Source organism: Cololabis saira, chromosome 20 (genome assembly GCF_033807715.1).
Source record: "Cololabis saira isolate AMF1-May2022 chromosome 20, fColSai1.1, whole genome shotgun sequence".
Lineage (NCBI taxonomy): Eukaryota > Metazoa > Chordata > Actinopteri > Beloniformes > Belonidae > Cololabis > Cololabis saira.
In genome coordinates this window covers 2,111,510-2,126,509 of record NC_084606.1, presented here as the reverse complement: position 1 = coordinate 2,126,509, position 15,000 = coordinate 2,111,510, and the positions used below count along the sequence as shown (strand labels likewise).

The 15,000-nt window shown below is 45.5% G+C and overlaps 1 protein-coding gene across 1 annotated transcript in view; it reads right to left on the bottom strand.

Moving 5' to 3' along the window:
- The window catches only part of kif1c (kinesin family member 1C), a 33,871-nt gene extending 19,490 nt beyond the window's left edge, over nt 1-14,381 (bottom strand). The window contains exons 1-18 of the mRNA XM_061709494.1: nt 14,240-14,381; nt 13,502-13,578; nt 12,927-13,005; nt 11,400-11,500; nt 10,674-10,739; nt 10,402-10,580; nt 9,230-9,341; nt 8,997-9,074; nt 6,591-6,656; nt 5,487-5,565; nt 5,315-5,393; nt 5,048-5,208; nt 3,106-3,198; nt 2,864-3,009; nt 2,608-2,687; nt 2,407-2,482; nt 2,005-2,084; nt 290-384 (exon numbers count right to left, since the gene is read on the bottom strand). Of these exons, the coding sequence (XP_061565478.1) occupies nt 290-384; nt 2,005-2,084; nt 2,407-2,482; nt 2,608-2,687; nt 2,864-3,009; nt 3,106-3,198; nt 5,048-5,208; nt 5,315-5,393; nt 5,487-5,565; nt 6,591-6,656; nt 8,997-9,074; nt 9,230-9,341; nt 10,402-10,580; nt 10,674-10,739; nt 11,400-11,500; nt 12,927-13,005; nt 13,502-13,578; nt 14,240-14,345 (1,753 nt within the window). The 5' untranslated portion in view covers nt 14,346-14,381. The remainder of the gene's footprint in view (nt 1-289; nt 385-2,004; nt 2,085-2,406; nt 2,483-2,607; nt 2,688-2,863; nt 3,010-3,105; nt 3,199-5,047; nt 5,209-5,314; nt 5,394-5,486; nt 5,566-6,590; nt 6,657-8,996; nt 9,075-9,229; nt 9,342-10,401; nt 10,581-10,673; nt 10,740-11,399; nt 11,501-12,926; nt 13,006-13,501; nt 13,579-14,239) is intronic.
- Nucleotides 14,382-15,000: the final 619 nt, after the last annotated feature.

The following is a 15,000-nucleotide window of genomic DNA, read 5'->3' as shown; positions in this document are numbered from 1 at the left end:
TTTGCTGTAAATGTGCTGTACAAAATGTTTAATAATGCGAGTTCGTGTTTGTGGGGGCGTTTGTGGACGGAGCGCTGACGGGAGGGGGAGGAGGGGGCGGGGCTTAGAGGAGGCGCCACTTTCAAATCTTGCTAGCTCTCAGAAGTTGCATAGAATAACTTTAATAAGAATGTATTCTTAGCAATTCTTGCCTGGTAAAATAAAGGTTTACTACTACTACTAGTTCCTAGTTCCAGGAGGACTCCAGGTTCCCCCAGGAACTAAACCGGACCAGGAACCGGGGACCAACCTTCTCCCTGGTCGTTGGTCTCGCTGATGAAGACGCAGTGGATTTCCTTGATGAAATGACCCGACAGTTTGACGTCCACGTCCTGCTGGCCCACCCTGGAGGAGAGGAGACACGTTAGAGGAACCAGACCTGGACCAGGAACCAGACCTGGAACCAGACATGGACCAGGTGCTGCTGGCCCACCCTGGAAGAGAGAGGCCCGGTTAGACCCCAGGAACTGGACCAGGACCGGGTCCACGCCAAAACCGCAGCCCCCGTTACGTCCTGTCAGAGAAGCCCGGGTTTGGAAGGCTGGTCTCATGCATGTGGATCTATCTACAGATCTATGTGTAGATCTATCTACAGATGTACCTGCAGATCTACCTGGGTCAGTTCTGAAAACAGGTCCACAGATGTTCCTGAGAGGGGAGGGTTAGTGGGGACAGAGTCACCTTGTTTACATTCCACCAGGGAGATTGAGACCAGAGCGATCGGCCCAACCGCCCTGTCAAGGCCAGACTATAGAATCAACAATTATATTGGAAACAGACAGACTCAGTAATTTTCCGTCTGCCTTCAGTCTCTGGTTCATCAATGGCGACTCCAATCAGACGAATTTGTGATCAATTCCCGCCAAGCCGAGCTTCCAACTTCTCCAAGGTCTTATCCATCTTGCCAATGAGCTCAAAGACGCCGCCAGCCTGAGATTCTGTTCAAGAATCACATCCAGCTTACGGCTTTGCTCCCCCAGCGTTAAAGTCTGAGTGTTGATCACCTTGCTTGATCCTTCAGCCACGTCCGGCAGCTCTGAAAGAGCCAGAACAGCTGTCGACGACTTACGCGTTTGTAGGTAGACCAGGAATCCCCCTCCTCCGATCAGGAGAAATCCTGCTATCATGAATCCAATTATGAAGCATCTTCAACGTCCTCGACAGACAGAATCACCAAACACAACGGTTTCCAGTATTTGTAGGAATCCATTGTGTATCCAGCAGTAAACATCCCATGGGGGCAGGAGGGCTCCCTTACCCCCTGACTTCTGATTGTGCTGAGAGACCAGTTAATCAATTCCATGATTGTAGAGTTTGGGAGGAGTGAAAAGGAGAGACTCTGAAGACGAAACAGGACAAAAGCAGTAGCAGATAGATAAGGGAGAGGAGCAGAGAAGTGTCCGCCTTCACCGAGAGCCGGAAGAACTATTTGACAATAGTCAAATAGTCCCTTAGTCCAGTATTCCAGTATTCCAGTATTCCAATATTCCAGTAGTCCAGTATTCCAGTATTCCAGTAGTCCAGTATTCCAGTATTCCAGTATTCCAGTATTCCAATAGTCCAGTAGTCCAGTATTCCAGTATTCCAGTATTCCAGTATTCCAGTATTCCAGTATTCCAGTATTCCAGTATTCCAGTATTCCAGTATTCCAATAGTCCAGTAGTCCAGTCAGTATCTGCCCCAGGTCTTGGGATCTTGGCTAATTGTATCACTCCCGCTGCAGCATGTTTGTTAGCAGAAACCACCGGGTCAGGTGACCCCCCCCCCCCTCCTCTGCTCTGCTCCGCCTCCATCATGGGGGGACTCGGACTAGAGGTGACCCCCCCCCCCTCCCCTTATTCACCAAATTTCTCAACATTTTAACTTTTGTCATGAAAGTTTGCATTTGGACCCCCCCCCCACCTGGTAACCCCCCCTCTCCAGGTGACCCCCCCCTCCTACCTGGTGCCCCCCCCCTCCTCCTACCTGGTAACTCCCTCCTTGATGTAATACAGCAGACACTCCGACATCAGAGGATCCTCGTTCAGGTTCACCAGGTGAGGAGTCTGGAAAAAAGACAGGACAAGACACTTAGACCAACCAGAGGAACCCGCTGAATATATATATATATATATATATGTATATATATATATATATATATATATATATACATATGTAACAGGTCCACAGGTGTTCCTGAGAGGGGAGGGTTAGTGGAGGCAGAGTCCCTTGTTTACATTCCACCAGGGAGATTGTGACTGGAGCAGCGGGCCATATATATATGTACATGTATATATATATATATATATATATATATATATATATATATATATATATATATATATATATATATATGGAGAGAGAGAACCAGGATCAGTGTGAACTCACCCCTTTAGGAGAGAAAACGCCCAGCGTTCCTCCGTCCTCCTTGATGGACACGCCCATCTCTGCCAGCAGCGCCTCCCTGGAGACACAGACGCTCGTTAGCGACGGCTCGTTAGCGGCGGCTCGTTAGCCACGGCTCGTTAGCCACGGCTCGTTAGCCACGGCTCGTTAGCCACGGCTAGCTAACCTCCACAGCATCCTCACCTCTCCAGCCGGATGGACTCCGTCTTCCGCAGCTTCTCCTCCCACGTCTCGTTCAGCTCCGCGATGATCTTCTCCGTTTCCTGCAGCACAGACGGGGGTTAGCGCCGGTTAGCACCGGTTACTGGCGACCCGGCTCAAGGGCACGTGGCTCAAGGGCTCGCGCGGGCTCAAGGGCACGCGCGGCTCAAGGGCTCGCGCGGGCTCAAGGGCACGCGGCTCAAGGGCACGCGGCTCAAGGGCAGGCGGGCAGACGTACCAACAGCCTCTCGGCAGCCTCCTCTTGACTGATGATGGTTTCCGTGGCGACGCCCTCGTCCCCGTCTCCGTCCCCGTCGTCCTCCGGCAGGTTGACGCCGTTGTCGGAGTCGGAGGGAGAGACGTCGGCGGGCGTTGGACCGTCAGCTGCAGCGAGAAACGATGCAGGGAACCTCATCAATGAGCTGATCAATGAGCTGATCAATAACCCGATCAGGTTACCTGGAGGGGCGGGGCTTTTACCTGGAGGGGCGGAGTCTTCCAGAGCTGCAATCCCATTGGCCGTCAGCTGAGGGGGCGGAGCCAAACCTGCAACCGCAGATGGGCTGTTGCTGACTGGAGGAAAAGGAGAGGGGGAGGAGTCAGGAATTTCAAAATAAGTGTTATGAAATGCAAACAAGTCATTTCAAAATAAAAGTGTCATACATGGAATTCACCATGGAAACCGTGGTGATAGTCCACGTTTCCATGGAAACCGTGGTGATAGTCCACAGGACACAGGACAGTATGACAGTAGGACATGATGACGTGAGGAAAAAAGTCAACATTTTGAGAAAAAAGTTGAAATTTTGAGAAAAAAGTGGAAATGTCGAAAACGCACGAAAGAACCAACACACGAAAAAACGTACGCTCGCACGCACGCACGAAAAAACGCAAGAACGCATAAAAAACGCACGCAAAACGCACGCAAAAACGCACGAACGCACGCAAAACGCACGCACGCACGAAAAAATGCACGAACGCACGAAAAAACGCACGCACGCACAAAAAACGCACGCAAAAATGCACGAACGCACGAACGCACTCAAAACGCACGCAAAACGAACAAACGCACGCAAAAACGCACGCATAAAACGCACACAAAACGCACGCACGAAAAAATGCACGAACGCACGAAAAAACACACGTAAAACGCACGCAAAACGCACGCAAAACGCACGCAAAGCGCACGAAAAAACGCACCAAAAAAAAACGCACAAACGCACGAAAAAACGCACGCAAAAACGCGGAAACCGTGGTGATAGTCCACGTCTCCCTGGTCCGTCACCATGGAAACCGTGGTGATAGTCCAATTAAATTTTGAGAAAAAAGTGGAAATGTCGAAAACGCACGAAAGAACCAACGCACGAAAAAACGTACGCTCGCACGCAAAACGCACGCACGCACGAAAAAAAAGCAAGAATGCACAAAAAAACGCACGCAAAACGAACGCACGCACGAAAAAACGCACGCAAAGCGCACGCAAAACGCACACAAAACGCACACAAAACGAACGCAAGCAAGAAAAAACGCACGGAAAAACGCACAAATGCACGAAAAAACGCACAAACGCACGAAAAAACGCACGCAAAACGCACGCAAAACGCACGCAAAACGAACGCACGCACGAAAAACGCTAGTTTAGTCCTCGTTTCCCTGGACCGTCACCATGGAAACATAGATCCAGTAGCTGAGGGTCCACAGGGCTCCGTGTGAGGACCAGAACCTACCGTTGGTATCGGTACCGGTACCGGTAGGGTCCAGCAGAACCTGCAGGCCCTGAGAGAACAGCAGGCTCCTCAGATGATCCACCAGAACCTACCGTTGGTATCGGTACCGGTACTGGTACCGTTAGGGTCCAGCAGAACCTGCAGGCCCTGAGAGAACAGCAGGCTCCTCAGATGATCCACCAGAACCTACCGTTGGTATCGGTACCGGTACTGGTACCGTTAGGGTCCAGCAGAACCTGCAGGCCCTGAGAGAACAGCAGGCTCCTCAGATGATCCACCAGAACCTACCGTTGGTATCGGTACCGGTACTGGTACCGTTAGGGTCCAGCAGAACCTGCAGGCCCTGAGAGAACAGCAGGCTCCTCAGATGATCCACCAGAACCTACCGTTGGTATCGGTACCGGTACTGGTACCGGTGGGGTCCAGCAGAACCTGCAGGCCCTGAGAGAACAGCAGGCTCCTCAGATGATCCACCAGAACCTACCGTTGGTATCGGTACCGGTACTGGTACCGTTAGGGTCCAGCAGAACCTGCAGGCCCTGAGAGAACAGCAGGCTCCTCAGATGATCCACCAGAACCTACCGTTGGTATCGGTACCGGTACTGGTACCGGTGGGGTCCAGCAGAACCTGCAGGCCCTGAGAGAACAGCAGGCTCCTCAGATGATCCACCAGAACCTACCGTTGGTATCGGTACCGGTACTGGTACCGGTAGGGTCCAGCAGAACCTGCAGGCCCTGAGAGAACAGCAGGCTCCTCAGATGATCCACCTCGGCCTTCAGCTCCCGGATCAGCTTAGCGTTTGGATCCTCGTTGATGATGGCGTTGCAGCGGATCTGCTTGGCCCGGTCCGCGTACCTGGAACCAGAACCAGAACCAGAGGGGGGTTAGACCTGGAACCAGAACCAGAACCAGAACCAGAGGGGCGGGTTAGTCCTGGGGGGTTAAGGTCGTGACCTCTGACCTCAGCGTGCTCAGCGTCTCCTCGTAGTTGATGTCAGCAGGACTCAGGGCAGCGATCATGGCGGTGCGGGAGTTTCCTCCTGAGACAGACACAGTTAGCACAGTTAGCCCGTTAGCCTGTTAGCGTACGGATGGTTCCTCCAGCAGGAACCTCAGGAGTTCAGGTTCCTCACCCAGGTTCTCCTTCAGCAGCCAGGTGAGCACCGAGTCTCTGTAGGGGATGAAGTCGCTCTTCCTCTTCTTGCTGCTCTGCTGCAGAAGTGAAGAAGAAGAAAGAGGTGAGTTTCCTTTCTGAGGAGCCGCAGATCAACGCCGTAACCGCAGCTCCTGATTGGGGGATTCCCCCGGGGGCGTCGCCGCAGATCGCCAGAGACTTAAGGCAGACGGAAAATTACTGGAGTCTGCCTGTTTCCTTTCTTTCAATATAATTGTTGATTCTATAATCTGGCCTTGACAGGGCAGTTTGGCCGACTGCTCCAGTCACAATCTCCCTGGTGGAATGTAAACTAGTGGCTCTGCCCTAGGGATGGCTGATATTTTACCGTTCACCATAAACCGTCAAATAAATTCCCCACGGTAAGAATTTGTATCTCACCGTAAAAACGATAAATTCATGTTGGTGAAGGAAGGAAGGAAGGAAGGAAGGAAGGAAGGAAGGAAGGAAGGAAGGAAGGAAGGAAGGAAGGAAGGAAGGAAGGAAAGAAGAGAAAAGAGGAAGGGAAGAAGGAAGGAGAGAGCAGGAGGAAAGAAGGAAGGAAGGGAAAAAAGAAGGAAGGAAGGAAGGAAGGAAGGAAGGAAGGAAGGAAGGAAGGAAGGAAGGAAGGAAGGAAAGGGGAGAAGGAAGGAAGGAAGGAAGGAAGGAAAGGGGAGAAGGAAGGAAGGAAGGAAGGAAGGAAGGAAGGAAGGAAGGAAGGAAGAAAGAAAGGAAGGAAATGAGCCTGAAAGAAAGAAAGAAAGAAAGAAAGAAAGAAAGAAAGAAAGAAAGAAAGAAAGAAAGAAAGAAAGAAAGAAAGAAAGAAAGAAAGAAAGAAAGAAAGAAAGAAAGAAAGAAAGAAAGAAAGAAAGAAAGAAAGAAGGATAAATGTTTTGTGTAACAAACATGGCGGATCTGAGAGAGAGATAGATTTATACAAAGGTGGAGTTGAATTGGTATTTTTTTATCGTCATTTTTATCGTTATCGGGATAAATGCCAGAAATGATCGTGATGCATTTTTTAGTCCATACCGTCCATCCCTAGCGTGGACCCGTTAGCCCCGTTAGCGTTAGCGGTACCTACCATCTCGGCCAGCGCTGAGATCACCTTCCCCAGCGTCGTCAGGGACTTGTTGATGTTTGCTCCTTCCTGGAGGGAGAGAGACAGTTAGAGGCTCCGCCCACTCAACAAGCCCCGCCCCCTCGTCAAGCCCCTCCCCCTGAAGCTCCTCCCCCTCATCAAGCCACGCCCCCTGAAGCTCCTCCCACCCTCGTGAAGCTCCGCCCCCTCATCAAGCCCCTCCCCATGAAGCTCCTCCCACCCGTGAAGCTCCACCCCCCCAAGATATTCAAAATAAAAGTGTCATTAAATTTAATACGAGGCATTTCAAAATAAAAGTGTCATGAAATGTAATATGAGGCATTTCAAAATAAAAGTGTCATGAAATGTAATATGAGGCATTTCAAAATAAAAGTGTCATGAAATGTAATATGAGGCATTTCAAAATAAAAGTGTCATGAAATGTAATATGAGGCATTTCAAAATAAAAGTGTCATGAAATGTAATATGAGGCATTTCAAAATAAAAGTGTCATGAAATGTAATATGAGGCATTTCAAAATAAAAGTGTCATGAAATGTAATATGAGGCATTTCAAAATAAAAGTCATGAAATGTAATATGAGGATTTCAAAATAAAAGTGTCATGAAATGTAATATGAGGCATTTCAAAATAAAAGTGTCATGAAATGTAATATGAGGCATTTCAAAATAAAAGTGTCATGAAATGTAATATGAGGCATTTCAAAATAAAAGTGTCATGAAATGTAATATGAGGCATTTCAAAATAAAAGTGTCATGAAATGTAATATGAGGCATTTCAAAATAAAAGTGTCATGAAATGTAATATGAGGCATTTCAAAATAAAAGTGTCATGAAATGTAATATGAGGCATTTCAAAATAAAAGTGTCATGAAATGTAATATGAGGAATTTCAAAATAAAAGTGTCATGAAATGTAATATGAGGCATTTCAAAATAAAAGTGTCATGAAATGTAATATGAAGAATTTCAAAATAAAAGTGTCATGAAATGTAATATGAGGCATTTCAAAATAAAAGTGTCATGAAATGTAATATGAGGCATTTCAAAATAAAAGTGTCATGAAATGTAATATAAGGCATTTCAAAATAAAAGTCATGAAATGTAATATAAGGCATTTCAAAATAAAAGTGTCATGAAATGTAATATGAGGAATTTCAAAATAAAAGTGTCATGAAATGTAATATGAGGCATTTCAAAATAAAAGTGTCATGAAATGTAATATGAAGAATTTCAAAATAAAAGTGTCATGAAATGTAATATGAGGCATTTCAAAATAAAAGTGTCATGAAATGTAATATGAAGAATTTCAAAATAAAAGTGTCATGAAATGTAATATGAGGCATTTCAAAATAAAAGTGTCATGAAATGTAATATGAGGCATTTCAAAATAAAAGTCATGAAATGTAATATGAGGCCTTTCAAAATAAAAGCGTCATGAAATGTAATATGAGGCATTTCAAAATAAAAGTGTCATGAAATGTAATATGAGGCATTTCAAAATAAAAGTGTCATGAAATGTAATATGAGGCATTTCAAAATAAAAGTGTCATGAAATGTAATATGAGGCATTTCAAAATAAAAGTGTCATGAAATGTAATATGAGGCATTTCAAAATAAAAGTGTCATGAAATGTAATATGAGGCATTTCAAAATAAAAGTGTCATGAAATGTAATATGAGGCATTTCAAAATAAAAGTGTCATGAAATGTAATATGAGGCATTTCAAAATAAAAGTGTCATGAAATGTAATATGAAGAATTTCAAAATAAAAGTGTCATGAAATGTAATATGAAGAATTTCAAAATAAAAGTGTCATGAAATGTAATATGAGGCATTTCAAAATAAAAGTGTCATGAAATGTAATATGAGGCATTTCAAAATAAAAGTCATGAAATGTAATATGAGGCCTTTCAAAATAAAAGTGTCATGAAATGTAATATGAGGCATTTCAAAATAAAAGTGTCATGAAATGTAATATGAGGCATTTCAAAATAAAAGTCATGAAATGTAATATGAGGCATTTCAAAATAAAAGTGTCATGAAATGTAATATGAGGCATTTCAAAATAAAAGTGTCATGAAATGTAATATGAGGCATTTCAAAATAAAAGTGTCATGAAAGTAATATGAGGCATTTCAAAATAAAAGTGTCATGAAATGTAATATGAGGCATTTCAAAATAAAAGTGTCATGAAATGTAATATGAGGCATTTCAAAATAAAAGTGTCATGAAATGTAATATGAGGCATTTCAAAATAAAAGTGTCATGAAATGTAATATGAAGAATTTCAAAATAAAAGTGTCATGAAATGTAATACGAGTCATTTCAAAATAAGTATCACAAAGCCCCGCCCCCTCGTGAAGCCCCGCCCCCTGAAGCCACACCCACCTTCAGTCGGGTTCCCCTGGCGCCGGTGGAGTCGGCCCGTTCTGACCCGGCCAGATCCACCAGACTGATCTTGGAGACCTGTAGGGGGACATGGGTTAGACCTGGACCAGGACCAGGACCAGGACCAGGACCTGGAGCAGGACCAGGACCAGGACCTGGACCAGGACCAGGACCTGGTCCAGGACCAGGACCTGGTCCAGGACCAGGACCTGGACCAGGACCAGGACTCTCACCTTCTCCGTGTCCAGGCCCGTCATCTGGTCTCTCCTCCTCTGCGTGAAGACGATGGTGAAGACGGCGTGAGATCTGGACGACGTCTCGTTCATGTTGGTGGCTGCAACCGTCCTGGAACCAGAACCAGAACCAGATCAGGAACCAGAACCAGAACCAGATCAGGAACTGGTCCCTGGAGACCAGGAACTGGTCTGAAGGCAGGCGGAAAATTACTGAGTCTGTCTGTTTGCAATATAATTGTTGATTCTATAATCTGACCTTGACAGGGCGGTTTGGCCGATCGCTCTGGTCACAATCTCCCTGGTGGAATGTAAACTAGGTAACTCTGCCCCCACACCGCCCTCAACTTAACGCCTTCCTCGCCCCCCCCCCCCCTCTTATCAGCCCCCCCAACGCAGTCAACAGGTTTGAGAGGCGCGCCACTGTCCGTGATACAATGATCCTCAGCTGTGATATAACGAGCGTATACCACAGCCTGGCCTAGCATGGTATACGCTCATTATAACACGGCCTGCCGTGATGACTTGCATTTTTTCCCTGCCATTTTGAGAGTGAATTCTTTTTCCCTCCAAGATATTTTTGTCAAACACGAGCGCTAGCGCCCGTGTAGCTCAACGGCTTGAGCAGTAACTTATGTAAACCTTCCCCTGGACAGCGACGCGGGTTTGATTCCAGTCTGTCGTGTCTGTTTTTCACTGCACCATCAAATAAATAAGCAGCTACTGGCACCCGGGCACCCCCCTGATACCGCTCCTGGTTCGTGCGTCCGTGCGTTTTTTCGTGCGTTCGTGCGATTTTTCGTGCGTGCGTTCGTTTTCCGTGTGTTTTGCGTGCGTTTTTTCGTGCGTTTTTGCGTGCGTGCGTGCGTTTTGCGTGCGTTTTTTCGTGCGTTCGTGCGTTTATCCGTGCGTGCATTCGTTTTGCATGCGTTTTTTCGTGCATTTTAGCGTGCGTGTGTGCGTTTTTTCGTGCGTTCGTGCGTTTTTTCGTGCGTTGGTTCTTTCGTGCGTTTTCGACATTTCAACTTTTTTCTCAAAATTTTGACTCTTTTCCTCATGTCATCGTGTCATACTGCCACCCCCGGTTCCCCTGGTCCCTACCGGGTCCTCCCGTACGGGCCTTGTCACCCCCCCCCGGTCCCCCCGGTCCCCCCGGTCCCCCTGGTCCCTACCGGGCCTTGTTTCCGGCGTCCATCAGGTCCTGGATGTCCCTGAACCCGGTCACCGCCAGCTTGCTCAGGTCCTCCACGTACGGGCCCAGGATCGGGTGCTCCCGGACCCGGAGACTCCCCACGGACTTGGGACTGAGCAGGTCCCGGACCCGCTCGCAGTAGATCTCCATGTAGGACACCTGGGGGGGGACACGGGTCAGAACTGGGTCAGAACTGGTCCTGGACCAGGTCTGGTCCTGGACCAGGTCTGGTCCTGGTTCTGGTTCTGGTACCTCCACGGAGTAGTTCAGGTCCGGGTCCTGGTTCTCCCCGGTCCTCTGGAACAGATCCTCACACAGCTGGAGGGACAGAAGGAGGTTAGTGGTTTCTGGACCAGTACCAGTACCGGGTCTAGGGGTCTGGGTCTGGGGGGTCAAGGCAGGGGCGGCTCCAAAAATGTTTCATAGGGGGGGCCAGATGGGGCCACTTAAATTCTTGGGGTGGAACCAAAACTAAAAGCCGTCATTACAGGATTGTATTAAACTGTTGTAGTATAAGGGCTCAGAAATACTACCAGAAAAACGCCTACTGATATACTTAGGTTTATTACGGAAGAGAATCAGGGCCATGCAAGAGAAAAAATATTTGAGAGGGGAAGATTTTTTTTTATTGTGCACTTGGAGAAAAAAATCGAAATGTTGAGAAAAAAGTCGAAATTTGAGATTAATGTTGAAATACAATTTCAAGAATAAAGTCGAAATTTCGTGAATAAAGTCGAAATTTCGAGAATAAAGTTAAAATACATTTCGACTTTTTTCTCGACATTTCAACTTTTTTCTCGAAGTGCATAATGAAAAAAAAAATCTTCCTCCTCTAAAATATTATTTTTATTTTTCTCATGCCCTAATACTCTTCTGTAGGGGTGGCCAGTGGGGAGGGCAGCAAATTTGTAGGGTGGGGGGCGTGGCCACCCTTGGCCACCCCCTGGTGGCGCCACTGGGTCCAGGTCCAGGTCTTACCTGGGGGATGATCCCCTCCTGGTCCGGTTCTTGTCTCCCCATCATGGTGTAGCTCTTCCCTCCTCCCGTCTGGCCGTAAGCAAAGATGCAGACGTTGTAGCCTGGAAAAATAAAAATAATGATGATAATAATAATAATAATAATAATAATAATTATTATTATTATTATTATTATTATTATTATTATTATTATTATTATTATTATTATTATTATTATTATTATTATTATTATATTAATAGTAATAATAATAATAATAATAATAATAATAATAATTATTATAATTATAATTATTATTATTATATTAATAGTAACAATAATAATAATAATAATAATAATAATAATAATAATAATGATCATAATAATAATAATATTATTATTATTATTATTATTATTATTATTATTATTATTATTATTAATAATAATAATAATAATAATAATAATAATGATAATAATATTAATAATAATGATAATGATAATAATAATCATAATCATAATAATAATAATAATAATAATAATAATAATAATAATAATAATAATAATAATAATAATAATTAAAGCTGCAAGCAGCGATGAACGGATAAACGAGCCCTCGCTCCTGCAATTTTCACCAATAAAAGACCGAGTCCAATGACTCCACCACGACTCTTTATATCAAACCATTCAAGAGTCATGGCAGAAAGTAGGAATCAAATATGGACCAATCAAATGAAGGGGGGTGCGCTTTTTGGCGTCTAGCGTCGCCACGGTAACACTTTTGAAAGAGAAAAGTAATGCGTGTAGTCGCAGGATGAAGACGCACATTTTGATGTATAACACACCTGGGGGCACGTTACGGTTCGGGCTGAATTAACTGCCGAAGGAATGGCATAAATTTCGCCAAAATGACGCGATTAATTAAAAATGTTCAAAATGGCCGACTTCCTGTTGGGTTTGGGCCATGGCGCCAAGAGACTTTTCTTTAAGTTGTGACATGATACAGGTGTGTAGTGATTTTCGTGCATGTACGTCAAACAGTATTGTGGGGCTTGAGGCACAAAGTTTTCTAGGGGGCGCTGTTGAGCCGTTAGGCCACGCTCATTAATGCAAACCATTAAATATCACATTCATCACCAGGCCTGGCTTGGTGCAAAGGGGGAAAAATGTTTAGGAAGAAAAAAGGCCCTCATTTCGTCGGAAAAGGAAAAAAGAAAAAAACCATCTCCTACAGATACAATTATTATTATTATTATTATTATTATTATTATTATTATTATTATTATTATTATTATTATTATTTATCACAACCTAAAGGAATAATAATAACTTATACTTCTATAGCTTTCATGATAGCCAAGGTCGCTAACGAAGGGGGGGTGAACAACCAACCAAAACAGGGACCTCAGCCTGTTCAGGGAAGACCAGGAGGAGAAGGAGACCGGGGGGTCAGCAGGACCTGGACCTGGACCTGGTCCAGGTCCTGGTCCTGGTCCAGGTCCAGGTTCTGGTCCAGGTCCTGGTCCTGATCCAGGTCCAGGTTCTGGTTCTTACCCTCGAAGGCGTGCAGCAGCATCTCCTCTCCGATGTCCTTGTAAACCTGTCGCTGGGACACGAAGGCTGGATCCTCGGCCTGCAGGGACAGTTAGCTGTTAGCAACGGTAGCACTGTTAGCACCGGTAGCTGTTAGCACCGGTAGCACTGTTAGCACTGGTAGCACTGTTAGGACTGGTAGCTGTTAGCAACGGTGGTGATGTTAGCTGTGTGCAGGTGCGTGTATACAGGTGTGCACTCACCGAGGTGTGAGACCAGGTGTGTGTACTAGTGTGTACTAGTGTGTATTTCCAGGTGTGTACAGGTGTGTGTGTAGGTGTGTAGTAAAGGTGCGGGTGTGTATCCAGGTGTGTAGTACAGGTGTGTATCCAGGTGTGTAGTACAGGTGTGTATAGGTGTGTAGTACAGGTGTGTATAGGTGTGTAGTACAGGTGTGTACAGGTGTGTACAGGTGTGTGTAGGTTTGTACTAGTGTGTAGTACTAGTGTGTATCCAGGTGTGTAGTACAGGTGTGTGTAGGTGTGTAGTAAAGGTACGGGTGTGTATCCAGGTGTGTAGTACAGGTGTGTACTTACGTCAGTGTGGGACCAGTAGGAATAGTCGAATGTGAAGTTTTTGGCTCCATCTTTGGTTTGTTTGGGGTTGAAGATACCTGGAGAGAGAGAGAGAGAGAGAGAGAGAGAGAGAGAGAGAGAGAGAGAGAGAGAGAGAGAGAGAGAGAGAGAGAGAGAGAGAGAGAGAGAACATTACAACACCAACACCGGACCGAGACCGGCCCTGCAGAGTCTCCGCTCCCACAACAATGTTAGCATTCTTCATCCAAATCAATGGGAAACATTAGCCTGAAGCTAACTGTGCATGTATGTGTGTATGTGTGCGTGTGTATTTATATATATGTGCGTGTGCATGTGTATTCGTGAGTATGTGGTTCTTACAGGTTGTGTTGTCCGGCATCTGGATCACAAACTTGGTGTTGCGTTGTGTGTATTAGTGTGTGTATTAGTGTGTATTAGTGTGTGTATGAGTATGTATAGGTGTGTATTAGTGTGTAGTTCTTACAGGTTGTGTTGTCCTGTATCTGGATCACACACTTGGCGTTGCGTTGTGTGTATTAGTGTGTGTAATAGTGTGTGTACTAGTATGTATAGGTGTGTATTAGTGTGTAGTTCTTACAGGTTGTGTTGTCCTGTATCTTTAGTGTGTACTAGTGTGTACTAGTGTGTATTTGTGTGTAGTTCTTACAGGTTGTGTTGTTCTGTATCTTTGGTGTGTACTAGTGTATATATAGGTGTGTATTTGTGTGTAGTTCTTACAGGTTGTGTTGTTCTGCATCTGGATCACACACTTGGCGTTGCGTTGAGTTTCTCTGGAGTTGAAAGGTCGGACTCGAACCGCCACCTTCACCGAAGAGCAGGCCATGGTAGCCCCGCCCCCTGCTGGTAGCCCCGCCCCCTCCTGCTGGAGCCAATCAGAGAACAGAGGTGTTACTAGCCCCGCCCCCTCCTGCTGGAGCCAATCAGAGAACAGAGGTGTAATGCCCATCGAGGCACGATGGAGATCCAACGATGTATGCCATGCATGGGTGCACGTTCCAGTTCAGGTTACGTTAACGGATAGGGTTTTTTTTTCACCATGGTAAAAAACTCCATCCGAATGAATGGGGCCATTTGGCCTGGATTTTGACATAAAATGTCCTTAAATCACAGCTTCATGAAATTTGAATATGTTGAAGTCCCCAGCGTGCCGAGTCGGGGAACATTTGTACGATGTCTCTACGATAACCCGTTGCCTAGCAACAAGCGTCCAAAGTCAAATGGAAATTTAAAAAAAAATAAAGGTCATTATCGCAAAAACTGTAATAGTTGGCATAATGAGGTTGTAGGGTCCGTTAGTGCCAATCGGGCCGAGTGTTTGAAAGTTTGAACGATGTCTCTACGATAAAGTTCGGCCGAGCAATAAGCGTCCGAATTCTCGCCTTTTTTTTTTTGCTTTTTGGCGTCTAGCGTTGCCACGGTAACCCCTATTACTGAGAAAAGTAATGCCTATCGAGGCACGATGGAGACGCATCCAACAA